This window comes from Motacilla alba, chromosome 18 (assembly GCF_015832195.1).
Source record: "Motacilla alba alba isolate MOTALB_02 chromosome 18, Motacilla_alba_V1.0_pri, whole genome shotgun sequence".
Classification (NCBI taxonomy): Eukaryota; Metazoa; Chordata; class Aves; order Passeriformes; family Motacillidae; genus Motacilla; species Motacilla alba.
This window is the reverse complement of record NC_052033.1, coordinates 11,405,172-11,423,286: the sequence shown is the minus strand read 5'-3', so window position 1 is coordinate 11,423,286 and position 18,115 is coordinate 11,405,172. Positions and strand designations below refer to the sequence as shown.

Below are 18,115 nucleotides of genomic sequence, written 5' to 3'. Positions count from 1 at the left end.
GGCATTCCTGACCAGACAGTTTTCTTCACTTTGCAGGGACTGTCAGGAGACAGCAGTGATTCAGTTGGTGACACATCCTACACAGTCTCCAGTGTTGAACTAGTTTATTTTACCAATGAAGTAGTGCTTGTTTTTATGTTAAAACACTGGTTGAGTCCTTCTTGACACAGAATTTTCGATTTGCAGCTTGTTAGATTTGGAACCCACTCCTGAGTAGTGTTTGACAACACACTAATTCTGCCTCTTTGAACAGAGACAGGATCAGGTACACAACACGGTTCTGCTGGGGGAAATGTTTCCTAATCCCTTGTTTAAGGCCGAATGACCTGGGCCACCAGAACGGCTTTTGCTTTGGTTTGTTGACAGAGAGAATGTGATCCTAGAAAAGCACACTAAATCAGAATCAAGCTGCTGCAGTCCCCACAGGGCCAGCTCTTAGCAAATCCCTCTGCACTCCAGCATGGCAGGGTAACAAACCTGGGATCTGCAGCTCTGGAATGCTGTAGGAAGAACATCCAAAGCAGCTCAAAAGTTTTGCTCTCAGAATTGGGGTGGAGGCAGTGTGGAGGAGCCTGTGAAACCCCTGCAGAAGGCAGAGATCTGCTCTGCTGCCTGACTGGACCCAGAACTGCCCTTCCACAGGTTTTGAAGGACTGGATAAAGCTGTGAGGATACAAAGGGAATTTCCTCTGCCTTCCTGGAAAGGCCTCGGCTGAGTGGGAGCAGTCACAGTGCCACCCAAAAGGCTGTGCCAGCTGGGAGGTGCCGCTGGCCTGTCCCTGCTCATGCTGGGCTCCAGGCACTGGCACAGGCAGCTGGTTGCCAGCACTGCTGCTGCATCCATGTCTGCAGGAGGGACAGGGATGGAGCTCCGCGTCAGTGCTGGGGTTCCTTAAGTATTCTGCATCGGGCAGGGCCTTGGAGAGGGCAGGAGGCTGTAAGGGAGAGGGGTGACGTGGCTGGTGGGAGTGGAGCAGGAACAACAAACAGCTCCTGTGTGTTCATGACTTTGGCTGGGACACTTCATTGTTCCCGGGAGCTGGTTCAGAGCTGTGTTTGGGTTCAGGATGAGGCTCCTGTTGATAACAGCCGGATGGTTCAGCTGCTGCTGAGCAGCGCTTGCACTAAGCCAAGGACTTCTCAGGCTCCCAGGCTGCCTGGGCAGCGAGGGGCTGGGAGAGGGCAGAGGCAGGAGAGCTGCCCCAGTGCCCGGGGGATGGTGCAGAGGCAGGAGAGCTGCCCCAGGGCCCGGGGGATGGTGCAGAGGCAGGAGAGCTGCCCCAGTGCCCGGGGGATGGTGCAGAGGCAGGAGAGCTGCCCCAGTGCCCGGGGGATGGTGCAGAGGCAGGAGAGCTGCCCCAGTGCCAGGGGATGGTGCAGAGGCAGGAGAGCTGCCCCAGTGCCCGGGGGATGGTGCAGAGGCAGGAGAGCTGCCCCAGTGCCCGGGGGATGGTGCAGAGCACAGGGCATGGTGCTGAAGGAAACACTGGGGGGGTTTGGCCCAGGGGTGAGGGTCAGTGCTCAGGGGCTGGCTGGGCATGGCTCAGAGGGTGGTGAGCAAGCACGCTGTGCATCACTGGCTTTGGATATTCCTTTATGGTTAATGGAATTTTCCTTTTCTTTCTGTCCTGTTCACTGCCTTCATCTCAGCCCAAGAGTTTTACCTTTTCTCTGATTTTCTCCCTCATCCAGAGACTTGGAGCAATGGGGTCCAGTGCAAGGTGCCCCTGCCTGGGGCAGGGGTGGGACAAGATGAGCTGTAATGTCCCTTCCAACCCAAACCATCCTGCGACCCCTCTGGGGGGTGAGTTTCCAGTTTAACAATACTTTCCCTCCGTTGCAGAGAGAAGAGAGGTGCAGGTCCCAGCAGTCCCTGATGCAGAGGGAGAGCTGAAGGGAGAAGGTGCTGCTGGGCCTCCTTCCACCTCTGAGACAAAGGAGACAGAGGCCGACGCACCGATGGATGGAGCAAGAGCTCTGCCCAGCACCACGCCTGACACTGCAGGGGGATCTGCCAGCTCTGCTGAGGCACAGAAGGAGGAAGAGGGATCCTCAGAGCTGGGGGATGCCACAGCCCCAGAGAACCACACAGAGCCCTCGGCTCAGCGCGGGGCTGGCGACTCTGCTGAGGTGCCTTCTCTGCTGAGGAAGGTGAGGATCCCGAGGGGAGCGGCTGTGACTTGTTGCTCTCTGGTGTGAAGTGAGGAGGCCAGGCTGCCTCCCCCACGTCCCTTTGGCCACGTCGGGGAGCTGCTGCCTGGCTTCCTCCGGGGGAAGCTCGCCGTGTTTGCTGCCGCTGCGCTGTGCGTGCGGAGCCGCGGTGCCGGGAGGGGGAAACCACGAATTACATGAGTCAGCTGAGACACTGCAGCGCTGCTCTGTGCTCCTGCTGAGCAAGTCTTGAATATTAAACCTACACAGTTCTCGAGAGTTACTTGCATTTCACTGGATGGTCTTGTCCCTCCTCTTCCTGATCATTCTGTTAGCCCCGGTGCAGCAGGAAGATGTCGGCACTTGCTGCAATGGAGGGGCTGACAAAGAGTTTTCCTCTGGCAATGAATAAACAGACGTTGTGGTCTTTGTTTTTTCTTTTTTTAATAGAAAGGGAAGAAGACTAAAGCAAAGAAGTCCATCTCTGGGGAACAGGACTCTCTGCCTCCTCAAAGCACAGCACCAGCTCAAACCACAGAGTCGCCTGACACGGGTGTTGCTCCTCCAGAAATCCAACCCCCTGGCGGCGAGGGAGCAAACCCAGGTGCTGATGGACGTGCTGATGCCAGTGGAGACGCACCTGGAGGTGACAGGGATTTGGCACACCTAGGGAAGGAAGCTGGCAGCCCGGAAGCAGAGAGGCTGAGCCCTGCAGAGCAGAGCAGCACAGCCGGGGGAGCTGCCCCAGCTCCCAGCGCCGCGGCCCCAGGGGACGAGGCGGGGGATGGCACAGCCCCGGAGCACGGAGGAACAGCCAGGGATGGTGTGGAACGGGAGCACGGAGGAACAGCCAGGGATGGTGTGGAACGGGGCAGTGCTGCCCCTGGCCAGCTGCCAGCAGCTGCAGCAGGTTCCCAGGCCCGGGGCAGCAGCAAGGAGCAGCTGTCAGCAGGGCAGGGAGCGAGTCCCTCTGCCAAGGGAGCAGTCCCTGACAGTCCCAGGCTGCCTCCTGCCAAAGCAGCCCCCCAAAGCAAGCCTGAAACCAAGGCCTCCCCTGGGGCTCCAAGCCCGCAGGCTGGGAAGGAGCCCAAGCAGAAAGGGACCAGTTCCACTGTCAAGGTGAGTGTGAGTGTGAGTGAGCTCTGGTGAGTGCTCCTCTGGGCACAGCTTCCTTTTGCCAGTGTGACTTGCTCGTGCTGTCAGTGAGGCTGAGGAGCATCAGGGATACAGGGATGAATTGGGGAGGACTGTGGGGAGGCTCTAATTTGAGTTCTGTTCTCCTGGGTGTCAGCTCTGGCCCAGCACTCACTGAGGGCTCGCTCAGTTGCCCCCAGGAGTGGCAGGTGTCTCTTCTCCAGCCCGCCATGCTCTCTGGAGAGCTCTGGGATCCCCTTGAACGAGGAGATTTTGTGCTTTGCAGGTGCCTGTGCTCTATTCATACACGGGCCTGGCAAGCTGAAGTTGCTGTGGTTTCTCTTTCACTTTCTTTATGCCCCATCCTCTAGGACATAGGATCACACTGAGCTGACTGTGTGGCAGTGTGTTTGGGTTGGGCTCCTCTTCCATCCTGGGCTGTTTTCCTTAGCCAGCAGCTTCCCTCAGCGAGGGATCAGTGTTTGCAGTGCTTCCAGGAGGATGAGGCTGGTGGTGCACCGGTGTTGGGGGGCAGGTGGGCAGTAGAGCAGAAAGTTGATGGATGATGTGGTGATCTTGACTCTGGTGGGCCAGAAGCTCTGGGAACATCAACCAGAAATGGAAGGGAGGAAGCAAAAAGGAAATTGGCATTGTTTGAAGGCAGTCAGGCAAGACTGCAGGTGCCAGACTGTGGTTAGGCAGTGTGGCTAAGAAATGTGAATAAGGTGGTTATTGCTCTGCAGTGAAAGATTTCACCTAAGGCTGCAAGAGTATATAAACTGAGTTGCAGAAACAATAAATGGCTTCCTGCTTGCACCAGGAGTCCTGTCTCTCAATTGCTGACGTGCCAGGAGGAGATGCTGTGATTCCAGGGGCTCCTGTTTCATTGGGCATTGTTTGTCTCCCTGTTGCAGAATGCAAACACAAAAGAGAAAAATCAGACCCCGGGTGAGAAAATGCCCAAGGAGAGTGAGAAGACAAGTGCGAGCCAAGGAGCAGAGGCTGCCAGGAAGGAGGGTGCTGTGGCTGCAGCAGACAGCCCCAAGAACAAAAAGGAACAAAGGAACCAGAAACCTGTGGGGAATATTAAAGAAAGGTGAGAACAGCCCTGCTGCTGCCCAGCATTCTTCACTAACAGGAGATGCTGTGAGGAGGACCCAGGACTCCAGACTGAGGTGCTGGGACTGGGTCAGTGTGTACCTTGGACACGTGGAAATGGAACTGTCTTGAAACTGGGGTGAAGTGGTTGTGCATGACAGAACCAGTGTTGAGTGGGACCTGCAGCACAGGTGATGTCCTGGGTGATGTGTTGAACTTCCTTGAGCATCTGATGGACAAAAAAGAGATTATTCTTATTTCTTGCTCTTAGGAACACCATGTGCTTCACCCACACAACTCTTCAGGTGAATAGTGTGAAGAGCAGTTTTGATGTTTTGTTTAATGTGTATGAGCTGGAAGGGGTGGAAGGTGTGGCCATTCCAGGTGACTCTGCTGGGCCAGAGCATCTCCTGCTGCCTTCAGGAGCCCATTTTTCCTTTTTGCACCGGGCTTTGCACTAGACCTGCTCAAACATCAGTCTGAGCGAACTGCTGCCAGAGTTTATGGGTCTTGCAGCCGCTCAGCTGGTCTCAAATTGAGTCTGGTTTGAGTCTACAGTGATCTGTGCAATTGCAATAGAATCCCTTCTGTTCCCTTCCCACTGTGTTCTGCAGTTCTGTGAGCCGCAGGGAGGGTGTTACAGTGTACTTCCATGCCATACTGTCCAAAGACTTCAAGCTCAACCCAGACACCCATAAAGTGTTCATCAGGGCTCAGGGCATTCCTTCCTACGCCGACTGGAAGGACAACATCTGTGAGCTGAACTGCACCCGGTGAGTGTTCCCTGCTCTGAGAACGGGGTCCCTCTGGGGCCTCAGCCTCTGTGCCCGCAGCTGGGGGCTGCAGCAAGGGGTTTCACAGTGCAGAAAACTGCTCTAAAGAGCTCTTGTGAAAGGGCAGTCGCCGTTCCTATTCAAAATGGAGCAATGCATGGAGAAGGAGGTCTGTAGGTCAGCTAACGTGTCCTTTGCCTGCCTTGGCTGTGTTTGTGTTTCCAAGGCATCTGGAAGAACACGGATACCTCATTGAGGGTGCTGTAACTCTCAGCAGAGAAATCCTGGATAAATACATTCCTTACAAGTACTGGGTGTCCTGTGGGAAGGGGGAGTACGAGTTCATTTACAAGAATTCAGAATCCAATCAGCCTGTGAATCGCTGCCTGTTGATAAACAAGACCCATCTCAACAATGGAGGTGAGCTCTGCTGGCTGGACCTGCACCCTGGGCTGATCCCTGCTGTCCTGTGGCCCAGCCTTCCTGCCAGGCAGCCCTGCCTGCCTCAGTGGGCTGCTGGGGGTATGGCTGAGGCAGCTGGAAGAGAGAAGGCAGCTGATTGTTTCCCTGTGTTACTGTTCCAGAGTGGCACCAGTACGATGACATCGTGTGTGCAAAGCCTTCCAAGCTCAAAAACTTCCGGCAGTTTTTCACTTCTGATAAAAACAAGGAAGTGGTGGAAGGGAAGAAAATAGCTGCCAATATTATGTTAGAAAGTATCTTCAGCATTCTTGGCACCTGGAGCCCTGACAACCTGAGGAATTTCTTCTGCCAGCTGAGGCAGTTCCATTACGTTGCAGTAGCCCAGCGGGTGTTTGATGGCGGACCAATGCTGTGGGTAGAGTTAAGCTTCAGCACAGAGCAGGTGATCTCCTTTCTCTCACTCAGAGACAGAAAACCTTCCGTTACTGAACCCAAACTTTAATTTTCCTGTTGACCTCGTTGGGTTGATTTTGCTTTTCCAGCCAAAGTTCAGGTGCAGAAGCTGTGGGGATCCTTCTGGGGTGGCTGTCACTGACTGCCTTGGGGGCTGCAGGCAGCCTGTGCACCTCAGCGTGCTTCTGAGACCCCATGGGGGTCAGCAGCAGGGCTGGGACGTGGTGACTTCGTACCCAAGTGGGTTTTGTGGCTGGGTATTGATTTCCTGAGCTCTGCCATTAAGTTTTGCTGCCAGTAACAACTTCTCTACACTCATCTCTTGCTCCAAACCTGCCTGCTTTTTGGGAGGAGCTGCTGATTCTGTTCTAAGCAGTGATGCCAGCAGGGCTCCTGGAATCCAAAATTTCTTACTTGGCATAATGAGGAAATGTGACAGAAATGCCACACTGTCTTTTTTGCTTGTGGGGACTGCTCCTTCCTGTCCTGTGGCCTTGCTGGAACTGGCAGAACAAAATGGCTTCAGAAGAGAAAGGCTAATGCTGTGCTTGGTTTATTTCTTCTCTTCTTTGTCCCAGGTGAATGATTTGCTGCTAAAATACATGAAGAAAATAGCTCTCCCTTTCCTTGCACCAGGAGCAGCTGCAGAGGACAGAGTCATCCAGAGCAAGCTGGCTCTGGGGCTCACCATTCTTGTGGTAGTTGAGAGCCATTCACTCTTTGTACCTAAAAGTGACCTGGCTGAGCTGTGCAGCCTCTTGTGCTTGGATCAGGTGTCACCACAAGATGTACAGAATGAGATTCATCACCTCAAACAGGCTTTTGCAGGCGTGTCCAAGTAAGTCTTCATGTACCTTCTAACTGACCAGGTTTTGATAAAACAACAGGAATCCAGCTCTCTGCTGCCAGAGAACCAGAGAAAAAGCTACGTTTGAAGGCATCTTTGGAGGTGTCAGTTCCAGCCTCCTGCAGCACCATTCCACACTTTTTGGTTGGTTTCCCCTGGAGTGCCTTTTTACCAGGCTGCAATCTGACTGCGTGGCTGGCACTGCATTTGGAGTTTCACTCACACAGCTGCAGCCATTGCATTTCTTTCTGGATCTCTGTGTGGCTGTCACAGGGCTGGGGGGCTCGTGGGGAGGCTCTAGCTAAAGGATTGGGTCGTCCCAGTGCTCCAGCAGCAGGGTCTGTGCAGAGAGACTCAGTAACATTGCAGCTCTGGGCCTTCCACCTGGACAGGTAGCCTCTGCAGTGAAGAGTGGATGGAGCTGAGATAATGCCCAGAGGTTAACTGAAGGTGCATAGGGAGATTGAAACCTAGCCTACCACACCCCCAGGGTGTTCTCGAGGCTGGGATAAAGCTGTTCTTTCACTCAGTGTGTTTGTTTGGTTTCCTTCTTTTATTTAGCTTGAAGGTCGACCTGACAAACTTGTGCCAGAGGTGCATTGAATGTGACATAGACCAGTGGCTGTGGGTGCTTCCCCTTCTGCACTCCTTTGCTGCTCCCCTGCAGCAGGAGCACGGGCTGGTGGAGGAGGATGCCTGGGCAGGGCTGGAAGGGCTTTCATTTGCTGAAACCAGGAAGAGGCGAGATGGGTGAGTTTTCTGGAGCTCCCAGTGCCCTCCTCATCTCTTTTGGGTTGTTTTGTGGGGTGTTTTTGTGGGTTTTTTTAATTTGTTTGGTTTTTTTGTTTGTTTTTTTTTTGTTTTTTTCCCTCCCTCATTTTTAAAGAGTTTGAAATGTAGCATGCTGAGGGAGGGTGTTTAGAGTATTTGAGTATTTGGGCACAGCCACACTGGTGGCTCAGAGGTCACTGAGTGTAGCCCAGCTGGGCACAGTGTGACCCCTCAAACCCAACCCCCCCAAGTTCTGCCAGCCAGGGAGCAGGTGGGAGCTAAAGCTGCCCCTGTTGTGTAGAGTCTGAGCAAGACCTGAAGGTTTTTTCCCTTGAGTGCTTGTGCTGAGTGGTTTGGTTGTGCTGTGCCACCCCAGGGCCCTGGGGACTCCTACTGATCTCAGCTGCAGGGACAAAAGCACAGGAATGGAGGAGACTCCTCTGTGGGCTGCACAAGCTCACAGCCTTTTGTTCCCTGGAATCCTGAAGGTTTTGTTTTGTCTCCCCTCCAGAGGGACCCTGCTGGAACGAATGAGAGAAAAGAAGCACTTGATGGAGTTTGATGTGACTCTGGTCAAGTCCTGGCTCTGTGTGCTGCCCCTGGGGAGCCTGGCTGAGTTCATAAAACACTTCTCCAGTGACCTGTTAGTTACTCTTCAAGGTGTTCTGTACAGGCTGGAGAACGTTGACCTCTTGTGGAGAACCTCTCAGGTTTGTCCTCTGGCAGCTTTAGCCAGCTCTGGGATGAAGGCTCAAACTGGGCTCCTGGGTGTCTTTTGGCAGAACTGAGCACGCTGAGGGGACTGGGGCTGGTCACAGCACAAAGAGCTTCAAACCCAGCTGAGAGCAAAACCAGCTGCTCTGAGGTCAGAGACTCCTCAGGGGGAGAGCTGGGGTTATCTGCAGCAAAAAGTGTGTTGGCATCGATGAGGGGAGGGTGTTCTTAGCTGGATTTGCTCTTGGTTACTGATGGCAAATGCTTCATTCCTGACCTCCTCAGACGTGTACCTGAAACTGGTTTTTTGCACAGGAGGGGTGGGCAAGGGGCTGCTGGTTTGGGAGATTTTCCTGCTGTTGTGAAAACTCTTGTGTTGGTGTGAGGAGAGCAGGAGTAGGACCTTGCAACTAATAATAGATTTGAGATCTCCAGGCTGTAAGAAGTACAGGTTGGGTTTGTGCATACGAAAGCTGCCCAGGTATTGGCTCTGACACCCAGTAAATATTGCTGCTATTTTACAGTGTATTTATAAAAATGTTGGAGAAGATACAAAAGAATAGTGAGTTCCCTCTTCCTCAGCTAGTCAGAAATCAGTCTGTAAAATTTCTTCCACAGTTTCCTATTTTTGTCTTTCCAGTCTCAGGTAGAGGAGATTCTGAACACAGTGCTGCATGTCTTGGATGAGCCCCCAGCCAGGTAAGGGCAGTGCACCTCTGTGAGAGCATTGTCTGCCTCTGCCCTGGGGCTGGGGCCCTGCTTGTGTGCTTTGAAATCTCTGGAGAAAAGAATCCTGGAGTTCTAGCCCACTTTTTAAATCCAGCTGAGGGAGGCAGCTGCCACACAGTGTTGAATTTGGTGGGGTTTTTACTTTGTTTTTAATTTTTAACTTTCCTCGGAGCAGAAAATTAACTCTCCCTCTGTGTCGCTGCCCTGCAGAGCTCTGGGGGCTCCTTCTTGGCAGAGCTGCTTGTCCTGCTGCCTCAGGCTGCACGAGAGGCTCTGCAAGGCCACCAGGACAGTGGTGTTGTTCCTGATCCCTGCTGCTGCTGCCACCCTGATTGCCAAGGTTGCCCAGCTTCAGCCCCCAGCAGTGAGTACCAAAGAGCTCTTGGCTTGATACGAGCAAGAAATGTCCAGGTGTGGTACCACACCCTGGGTTCAGTCAGATCCAGTCTCAGTTTGAAGAACTTCCCACTCTAAGCAGGACTGTGGTACTTTCAGACAGGTGTGGAGTCACCTGATGAGTTTGGTTCTTATTGAGAATAAGGTCAGGTGCTCAGGTTTGCTGTGATAAGCTTTGGTTTAAGTCTGCTTTTGTTTCCCTTTTAAACATTTGTTGTCTTTACTTCCTGGAACAGGCTTAAGCACAACCTGCCTGTGGGCACTGCACTTTCCCAGCCTCTCTGCTCTTTACTCAAGCAGTGCTGGGTCTGTTGCTGGGCTCTTGTGTGTTCTGGATGTGTTTGGGCCTTCTCTTTAGAAACACTGATGTAAATCAGTCGTCTGTTGCTGTCCTGCTTGAACCGTGTTTATTTCCTTGTCTTCCCCTCTGTGTGGGGCAGGTTTCAGGAGATGCTGTGCAGGAAGTTCCAAAGTTGCTCAGCGGAGCCCTGAGGGAAGCTCGTGCCTGGTTCAGAAACGTTTTAAAAGAGAAATTACTGAAGGAGTACCTGGACCACGTGGCCTTCTCTTTGTTCTCTGAACTTCGGGTTTGTCACCTTCTGATCACGTCAGTACAAAGGGGCTTTGCTGTAGCTTAGGCAGCCCTGGAGTCTGCTGGCTCTTTGCTGGGCTCTGTAGCTGTGGCTGGCCAGGAATGGGGTGGGGATGGGCAGGAATGAAGCTCCCCTCCATTCTGCTCTTCCTCGGCTGTTCCTAAAGGCATTGCTGGGCTGAGGAGCTGCCCCTTGGTGTTGTCTTGCTCCCAGTGTGTCCCACTGCTTGTCCTCGGGCCTTCCAGCAGGCAAAGCTCAGAGCAGCCCTGCCAGTCTGAGCCAAACACACTGTTTGGGCTTAAAAGCTGCCTTTTGCAGCTCTGGGAGTGTTCCTTTTCCTCAGGATGGAAACATCTGGAAGGGCTGCAAGACTGTCTGAGGCATGTGGGGCGTCTCTTCTACGTTGTTCTTTTAATTTCCTTTCCCTGTTAATCTCAGCACTCAGTGGTTTGGGTTGCTTTGCTTGTCCCCTGCAGGCCTGGAACAAGTTTGTGACAATCAGCTTTCCAGATGAGCAGTTCACCCAGACGTGGAGGAACACTTTACTTGCAGATCTGAAGAAGAGAATCCAGCAGGTAGGGGAGACTCCAGGCAGCCTTGGCCGGTGTCCAGAGCAGATGGGGTGACTTGTGCTGTGCTTGGAGCAGGAGCACTGCAGAGTGGCTTTGGCCATGACAATGTCCCGTGCTCTCATCTTGGTCAGTGGCCTGGCTGGAGGTCCTGGTGCTTCAGAGGAAATCCACGTTCTGAACAATTGTCACCTCTGTGGTTTAAGAACCAGTGAGTGCAAAGTAAACACCCAGGGGCTCAGAGAAGCCAAGTTGGTGCCTGTTTTCATTCCTTGTGCAGAAATGGTGCTGCTCAGGCTCCCAAATGCACACCCACGTGTGTAAGTCCCTTCCAAACAGACTCTGTAGATCTCCTCATCTCCTTCCTACAGCGGTTACACATTTCCTTAAGCCATTGATTTTCACGGTGAAATCAGGAAACAAAGATTTTCTGCTGTGAACTTGCTTGGAGAGGTGGATATTAAGTAATCACACGCTTTAGATGGAAATCATTAAAATACTTTCCAAGCATTTATTTGTTTGATCTCTCTCCCAGGCCCTCAGAAATGGGCTGATGCTCAGGCTCCTTTTCTTGTCTTGATAGCAGCACTGCTTCGTGCTGCCAGGAGAAACGCTTTGAGTTGATGAGAAATCTCCCTTTTGCCCTTCAGGAGCCTCCAGTGAACCAAATCTTGGTGTACTGTTGTCAGCACCACCACATCACAGAGATGGACTCCTCCATCAGCTGGTGCTTCCAGAACTGTGCTGTAGAGGCTGTGCCTGCAGCTTGCCAGGTACTGTGTGTGCCCTGCTAGGGGAAGGGAGGAGAAAGAAAAGTGGGATTCCACAGCAGTTCTGTTGCACAGGGATGTGCCTTGTGCTGGAAGGGGAAGGTGGATGTTGCTTGAGTTGCTGTGGATTGTTTGTTAAACCAACAACAAAAAGTACCAACGAGAAATCAGGAAATGAGGTCGTGAGGGGTGTTTGTAATGTGTTTCCACCGTGAGCTCCGGTGTCAGGTGTGTCCCAGGGCTGGCTTGGAAGGCACAGCCACGGTGGGACCCCGGAGTCTGACCCACCCCTGCCCTTTCAGATGCAGAGCAATCTCCTGGAGCAGATCTCTGCCTACAACATGGGCCAGTTCAGCCAGGTGGTGTCTGCTGTCATAGTGAAGTCGTGGCCAGTCAGGGCTGGGCACTCTGAGGGCGATTTTGATACGATTCTGCACCACCTGCTCACGTGGCCTGACATCAAACATATCTTCAGCTTTAATGGTAGGTCTGTGGTTGGGATTTAGGAGGCCCTGAGAAGCTTTTCTCTGCCTCGCTGCTGCCACTGCACAGAGCAGCAGAGAGGAATTGTCCTGCTCTTGTTTTAGTCCCTGTCTCAAAGCTTGAGCTATTCAGCTTGGAGAGGGAACTACTCAGGTTTGGGGAGGGAAGGCCAAGGAAGGGGGAGCCACTTGTGCTAATCCATTGCAGCCTCCTCGGGATTTGTGGACCAGAACTTCTTTCTCTGAGAAGTTCTCACGAGTTATTGGCACACAGAAATGCCAAAGAGTTGGCCAAGTGAACGGATCCAAATGGCTTTTGTTTGCCCCCCGGGGTCTGGGTCTGGGCTCTCCATGGGAAGTTTCCACACTGCTGTCCTGAGATCCTGGTTTGTTCACAAAGACATGAGGGGTTGGAGGGTGCTGTGAGTCCACAGGCTCTTGGGTAGGGGTTCAGTAGGAAATGGAAGGACTCTGCCATGGCATGGAAAAGTCCCTGATTCTGCCTGTTGTTTGGGAACCATGATGTGCTCCGTGTCTGGAACAGGAACAAACAGAAACCTCCTGGACAAGCTCACAGATGAAGCAAAGGATGTCATGGCCATAGCAGACTCTGTGCTTACGAGTGTCACCGACGACATCTACAGTGGCTACATCCTCGTGAAACACCTGGAGGAGGTTTTCCAGCACAAGGAGCAGTTCCTCTGCATTTGGGAGACAAGTAAGAGATGGGTTCAGAGGGGCATGGCTGGCTGAGAGCATCACTGTGGCGATGCTGGCCTGCTCAGGAGGGGCTGCAGGGGTTGGGGGTGCTCAGGAAGTGCTGCAGCAGTTTGGAGTGCTGTCCCTTGGCCTGGGCAGGGAGCTCCCAGCTCCAGTTTGTGTTGTCACTGCAGGGTTTGTGGCTCTGCAGTTCCCAACCTGAGTCGGGGTGCAGGGCTTGGGAAGTGTCTGCTTGTGACTACAGGTGAGCTTTCTTTCAGAGTACCAGCAACGACTGAGTGAGGAAAAGGAGCTGCTCCAGAGAAGCCTGAAAGAACTGCTGGCTTTGAGGCACGAAGAAGTCACACAGCTCAGAAGAGAGGAAAAAGCTGTAGGAACTTTCCTGAGCATGTGCAGGAAGGTGCAGACGTCTGTGAGAGGTAGAGTTCTGGGGGAGCAGTCTGAAAGTGGCAGCTCCAGAAAACAGCATTTCCCTTGAGAGTCTCTTGGCTTTGGGAGCAGGTTTGAGTCTAAGCCCCAAAGTGAGGGTGAGGAGGGGTGGGGGAAGTAAAACCAGAGCACTGGGGGGATCAAGTGAGTGCTTGGGCATCAAATGACACTTGGAGGGGTCCACCTGCCTGGTAGCATCTCGTGGCTTGGGGGATGGGATGAAGTGAGCTGGAGCCAGCGTGCACCACCTGATCTCCCTCTGACCTGTCTCTGGTTTACAGTGAATGTAGGTGAAGTGGAATTTCAGCACTCAAAAGATCTTCGCTCAAAAAGACTGAATCAAGTTGTGGTGGTGGGAAGGAGGCCCCTGCAGGCCTTCTACAGCCTGAGCCCGGAGCTGAAAGAGTTTGTCCACAAAATGCACTCTTTCAAGGACAGCCTGATCTTCCAGCAGTTCTGGGAGGAAGCAGCACAGAAGGCAGGAGAGGAGTATGTGTGTGACAGTCCAGAGGAGGATGAGGATGAGGACGAGGAGGAGATTGCTCCTGAGCTGGACCTTGATGATGCTTTGAACAGCATGATCCGCCCTTGCTTTGACAGCTATGCAATGCTGTATGATGATCTCAGATCAGGAAGTCTCACATTGTCTGCAGTGGATAGAATTTTCCAGGAGTTCACAAATCATCCTGAAGGGCTCAGGGCGGAGCTGAACACCATCTGTGGCCTTTGGCCTGCAGAGGACAGAGGCTGGATTGACCAGCGAGTCCAGCAGATCCAGCAGTACCATGAAATGCATTTAACCTGCGATGCTGCCAAGATCATTGCCCATGTCAAAGAGAGTTTAGGCCTCTCTGGTGACTTCAGTGTCCTGGAAAACTTGTTGCATATAGTAAGTATCCCTGCTTTTGGCTCTGTACTGTCAGGGCGTTGGCTAAATTTGAACCTTCCCACCAGTCTACTCCAGTTTGTCAAGAGCCATTCCTTGAACCAAAATGCTTATTTGAGGTAAAAATCAGATGTTCCAAGTGCTTTTGTGTAGTCATTCCTTAAAGGGACATGATGATACTGCTCTGTTGGGGTGTGATTTTGCAGAGGGCTTTCCTTTCCCTGGTGCAGAACCAGTGGCATTTCCCAGTTCCAGACTCAGTGTGTGTTTGCACCACTTGCTTTCCAGACAGAAAAGCTTGAATCCTGCAAGACCCAGAAGCTGGATTCCATCAGCCCTGAGCTCATGCAAGCCAAGAAGCTGCTGCAGGGGATCACTGTGCCCCGCCAGGGCTGTCTGAGGGAGCTGGCCCAGCAGAAGGAGTTTGTCTGCTGGGTCAGAGAAGCCCTGAAAGGTGTGTGCTGCTCGTCCAGGAATTAGAGAGTTCTGGAAGGGATGGCAGCTCGTGTGGGGGCAGAAGGAGCACTGAATCCCTGACCCATCTGCTTTGTGCAGCTTCTGGTGTTGAGAGTTACATCTCTGATGGGCTGTGGTGTGGGATGTGCTGTGAGGACCCTTTAAACGTGCCCATGCACTGGTGCAGCACAGGGACCACTGGGCTGGGCCTGGAGGGCTCCAGCAGCTGCTGCTGCTCAGTTCACACCTCTTGTTTCAGAGGATGGAGCTGTGTGTCTGCCGGCTGAGCTGTCTGTCCTGCACAGACACCCTCACCCGAACACCCCCCAGGCACTGCTCCCGTCCTGGCTGGGCATCTGGGGGACTCTGGGGGTCCATGGATGGATGGATGGCCTGGGAAGGCTGACGGGATCTGGGGGTCCATAGATGGGATCTGGGGGCCTCTGGGGGTCCATGGATGGATGGATGGATGGCCTGGGAAGGCTGATGAGATCTGGGGGTCTCTGGGGGTCCATGGATGGATGGCCTGGGAAGGCTGATGGGATCTGGGGGCCTGTGGGGGTCCATGGATGGATGGATGGATGGATGGCCTGGGAAGGCTGATGGGGAGAGGGCAGCTGCACAGGAGCTGCTGTTCAAAGCGTTCTCCCTGCAGTTCCTGCAGCGGGTGGTGATGGGGGCTGGTGTCCAGCTGCCTCACGCGTTGCTCGCTCCTGTGTTGCCTCGTTTCAGACATAAACGAGCTGAAGGTGTTTGTTGACCTGGCCTCCATCTCGGCGGGGGAGAACGACATGGACGTGGACCGCGTGGCCTGTTTCCACGGCACTGTGCACGGCTACTCCTCCCTGCTCTACGAGCTGCGCCCGGACTCGGGCTTCGAGGACTTCATGCGCTGCTTGCAGAAGCTGTGGCGAGCCCTGGACAGCGATGAGACCCTCCCTGAGAAACTGGTGAGTTCTGCTGGAGCAGGGCCTCTGCCTCCTCCTGCCTTTCTGCCTTCCAGGAGTGGCTGGAAGTTGGGCTGCACTGGGCAAATGGCGCCTGCGTGGGGACATCACTGCTGCTCCTGTTCTTGGAGGAAAACCAGCTGATGTTCCTGCAGCACAAAAATTCGCTGTAGCTGGTGTAGCACAGGTTTCTCCAGGGCACCATGAGGCTTTCCAGTGTGATGTGGTGTGGCTTGGCTCGTGCAAGTTTGATGGTGGCGAAGAGGGGAGGCAAATGCCTGGGACCTCTTACCCCGTTGCAGCAGGGCCTGCCTCTGCAGCAAGAGGTGTTGGAGCACTGCGGGCTCTGTTCAGCCTCCCATGGAGTGGGTAAGGAAGAGCTGTGCAGGAGGAGCAGGCTGAAACCAGTACTCATCCCTTTCTTCCTTCTCCATCATGAAACTCTTGTGTCAGCCCAAGCCGTTTGTCCTGGTCAGGTGTGAGCAGAGATTTCAGAGCAGTCGGGGCAGTGCTGTGTCTCCTCTCCCCACAGCGTGCCTCGGCTCAGCACCTGGAGTGGCTGAAGACAGTGAAGGAGAGCCACGGCTCCGTGGAGCTGTCCTCGCTGTCCCTGGCAGCTGCCATCAACAGCAGAGGGGTCTACGTGCTGCGGGCACCAGCTGATGGCCAGAAGGTGAGGCTGAGGTCCCCCAGCTCCCGCTGCCCCTCCTGCCTGGGGGCTGCTGCCCTGGCCTCGGGCAGAGCCCCGGCCCCAGCCCGGGTGACAGCTCCTGCTCTTGGCAGGTCTCCTTGGACAGCGTCCTGCGCTTCACCCTCCCGGGGAGCTCGGGGGACACCGAGGCCTCCTGGAAGTACTCGCTGGCGGAGCTCCGCGAGCTGCAGAACAAACTGATGCTCATGTCTGCCAAGGGAGAGCAAGGCCTGGAGGTGGAGAGGTTCTCTGAGGTCAGATTCCAAACCCAGGGGGTTACTGGTGGTGGGGCCAGGGCTGGATTTTCCCTGGAGTATAAGCTTTTAAGGCTGTGGTTGACGGTGGAGTTGCTGGGGGTGGTGGTCACAGGAACACGTGGGTGTTCCTGCCTTTGGTTCCTTGCTAAGGTGGAACTAAGCCGGAGACAGAACAGTGAACTGGTGGCCTTATCCTCTGGCTGCCCTGGGGATTGTCCTGGCTGGCAGCATCACTGTGCTTTTTCAGCAAGCTGGGAGTTCCTTACTGGTTTCCTGGGGCTGCTGCTGTTAAAAAGTCACAGAGAGTCTGTGCTTGCTGTACAAGGCCTGACACACCTTGAGACCAAAGACCTTCTCTTCATTGAATGTCTTTGCAGTGGTTTCGTGGCTGAAACTTGTAAATCAGCTTGTTTCTCTCTCCTCTGTCCTCACGCAGGTCTTTTCCAATGTCCAGAGACTTGCCCAGGCCTTTATAGACCTTTACTCAGCTGGGAACATGCTTTTCCGCTCCTGGCTTGCCCAGGTGTATTGCTCACCCCACAAAGAATCCTGTGTTTTTATAGACTTCTCCCTGGGCCCCATCCCAGTGCTGGAAGGGCAAGGGGATATGGCAGCTGTGCTCCCAGCCCTCTGCAAGACCATGGAGAGCTTCCTGGAGAGCTGGAAAGGCTTCATGAATGCCAAGCGAAGCGAGCATTTCTACCTGAACTACTACAGCGCGGAGCAGCTGGTGTACCTGTGCTCAGAGCTGGGCCGGGGCAGCCCCAGCCAGGCTGCCCTCATGATGCTCTCCTTCCTCAAGCCCCACTGCACCGAGCAGGACATCCTCACAGCCCTGGGGAGCCAGGGCCGTCCCAGCTCAGGCCAGGCTGTTTCTGACTTCCAAGTGCTGCTGGATGGGGAGAGGGACCTGAGCGCCCGGCTGAAGAGCATCTGGGAGTGCTACATGAGCAACATGGGCTCCTTCCTCCCCGGCTGCCTAGACATCGACACACTGGGCGTGTGGCTGAAGGACCTGGCCAGCGGTGGCAGGGAACGTGTCACCAGAGACTTCCCTCAGGACCTGCTGTGCGTGGGCCAGCCCAACCTCATCGTGTGCCCTCGCTCCGAGGTGCTGAGCTCTGCCCTGGCCGTGTACATGAACAGCCCCGAGCAGCCCCTGCCCAGCTTCGACGAGGTGCTGCTGTGCACGGCGCAGACCAGCGCCGAGCAGGTGGGGCTGTTCCTGCGCAGGTGCCTCATCCCCTGCCAGGGGGGGAGCAAGATCTACGCCATGCTCTACGCCGATGAGCTGAGTTATGACGTCAGCTGCAGGGCAGAGGAGCTCTTCCAGCACCTGCAGTGCTACAACAGCTCCTACAGGCTGATCATCCTGTGCAACTGCGAGCGGGAGAGCAGCTACCTGCCCTCTGCCTTCAGCCACTACAAGGTGCACATGATTCCCCAGAGGTCACGGGCGGAGATCCAGCAGTACCTGCAGCGCCACTTCCGAGTGGCTCAGCCCTCCGGCTCGGCTGCGGCCGTGTTCAAGGAGCACATGTGTGTTGGGATTGTGTCCTCCGAAAGAGCTGGCATGGGTAAGATGGCGTGTGCGGAGTGGGCTCTGCTGAGAGCTCAGAACCAGGGTGGGGTTCACCTTGCCAGGTTTTGTGTCCAAGATTTAAGTGTCTCGGTCAAAAAGAGCGATTCAGACTGGTCGGTGCAGGGAGGGGAAAGCTCAAAGTCACCTTGTGCCCTGGTCTGACTTTAGAAACAAGCACAAAATAGAATAGATTCAAGTCTTTATAAAAACTAAAGCTTCTCTCAGGCAGTGGGAGGAAAACAAT

The 18,115-nt window shown here is 54.2% G+C and overlaps 1 protein-coding gene across 2 annotated transcripts in view; it reads left to right on the top strand.

The window, feature by feature from the left end:
• Positions 1-1,703: 1,703 nt before the first annotated feature.
• The window catches only part of RNF213 (ring finger protein 213), a 42,762-nt gene continuing 26,350 nt past the window's right edge, over positions 1,704-18,115 (top strand). The window contains exons 1-24 of one of the 2 annotated variants that reach the window (XM_038157184.1): positions 1,705-2,151; positions 2,602-2,974; positions 3,011-3,270; positions 4,200-4,381; positions 4,998-5,156; positions 5,383-5,576; positions 5,741-6,021; positions 6,611-6,870; positions 7,441-7,629; positions 8,162-8,360; positions 9,005-9,063; positions 9,304-9,457; positions 9,930-10,076; positions 10,559-10,657; positions 11,302-11,424; positions 11,724-11,904; positions 12,448-12,621; positions 12,884-13,042; positions 13,334-13,941; positions 14,227-14,392; positions 15,127-15,344; positions 15,874-16,014; positions 16,125-16,286; positions 16,726-17,866. In XM_038157184.1, the coding sequence (XP_038013112.1) occupies positions 1,960-2,151; positions 2,602-2,974; positions 3,011-3,270; positions 4,200-4,381; positions 4,998-5,156; positions 5,383-5,576; positions 5,741-6,021; positions 6,611-6,870; positions 7,441-7,629; positions 8,162-8,360; positions 9,005-9,063; positions 9,304-9,457; positions 9,930-10,076; positions 10,559-10,657; positions 11,302-11,424; positions 11,724-11,904; positions 12,448-12,621; positions 12,884-13,042; positions 13,334-13,941; positions 14,227-14,392; positions 15,127-15,344; positions 15,874-16,014; positions 16,125-16,286; positions 16,726-17,866 (5,821 nt within the window). In that variant the 5' untranslated portion in view covers positions 1,705-1,959. Of the gene's footprint in view, positions 2,152-2,601; positions 3,271-4,199; positions 4,382-4,997; positions 5,157-5,382; positions 5,577-5,740; positions 6,022-6,610; positions 6,871-7,440; positions 7,630-8,161; positions 8,361-9,004; positions 9,064-9,303; positions 9,458-9,929; positions 10,077-10,558; positions 10,658-11,301; positions 11,425-11,723; positions 11,905-12,447; positions 12,622-12,883; positions 13,043-13,333; positions 13,942-14,226; positions 14,393-15,126; positions 15,345-15,873; positions 16,015-16,124; positions 16,287-16,725; positions 17,867-18,115 lie in introns of both variants that reach the window. The other variant, XM_038157183.1, reaches the window with a different exon arrangement.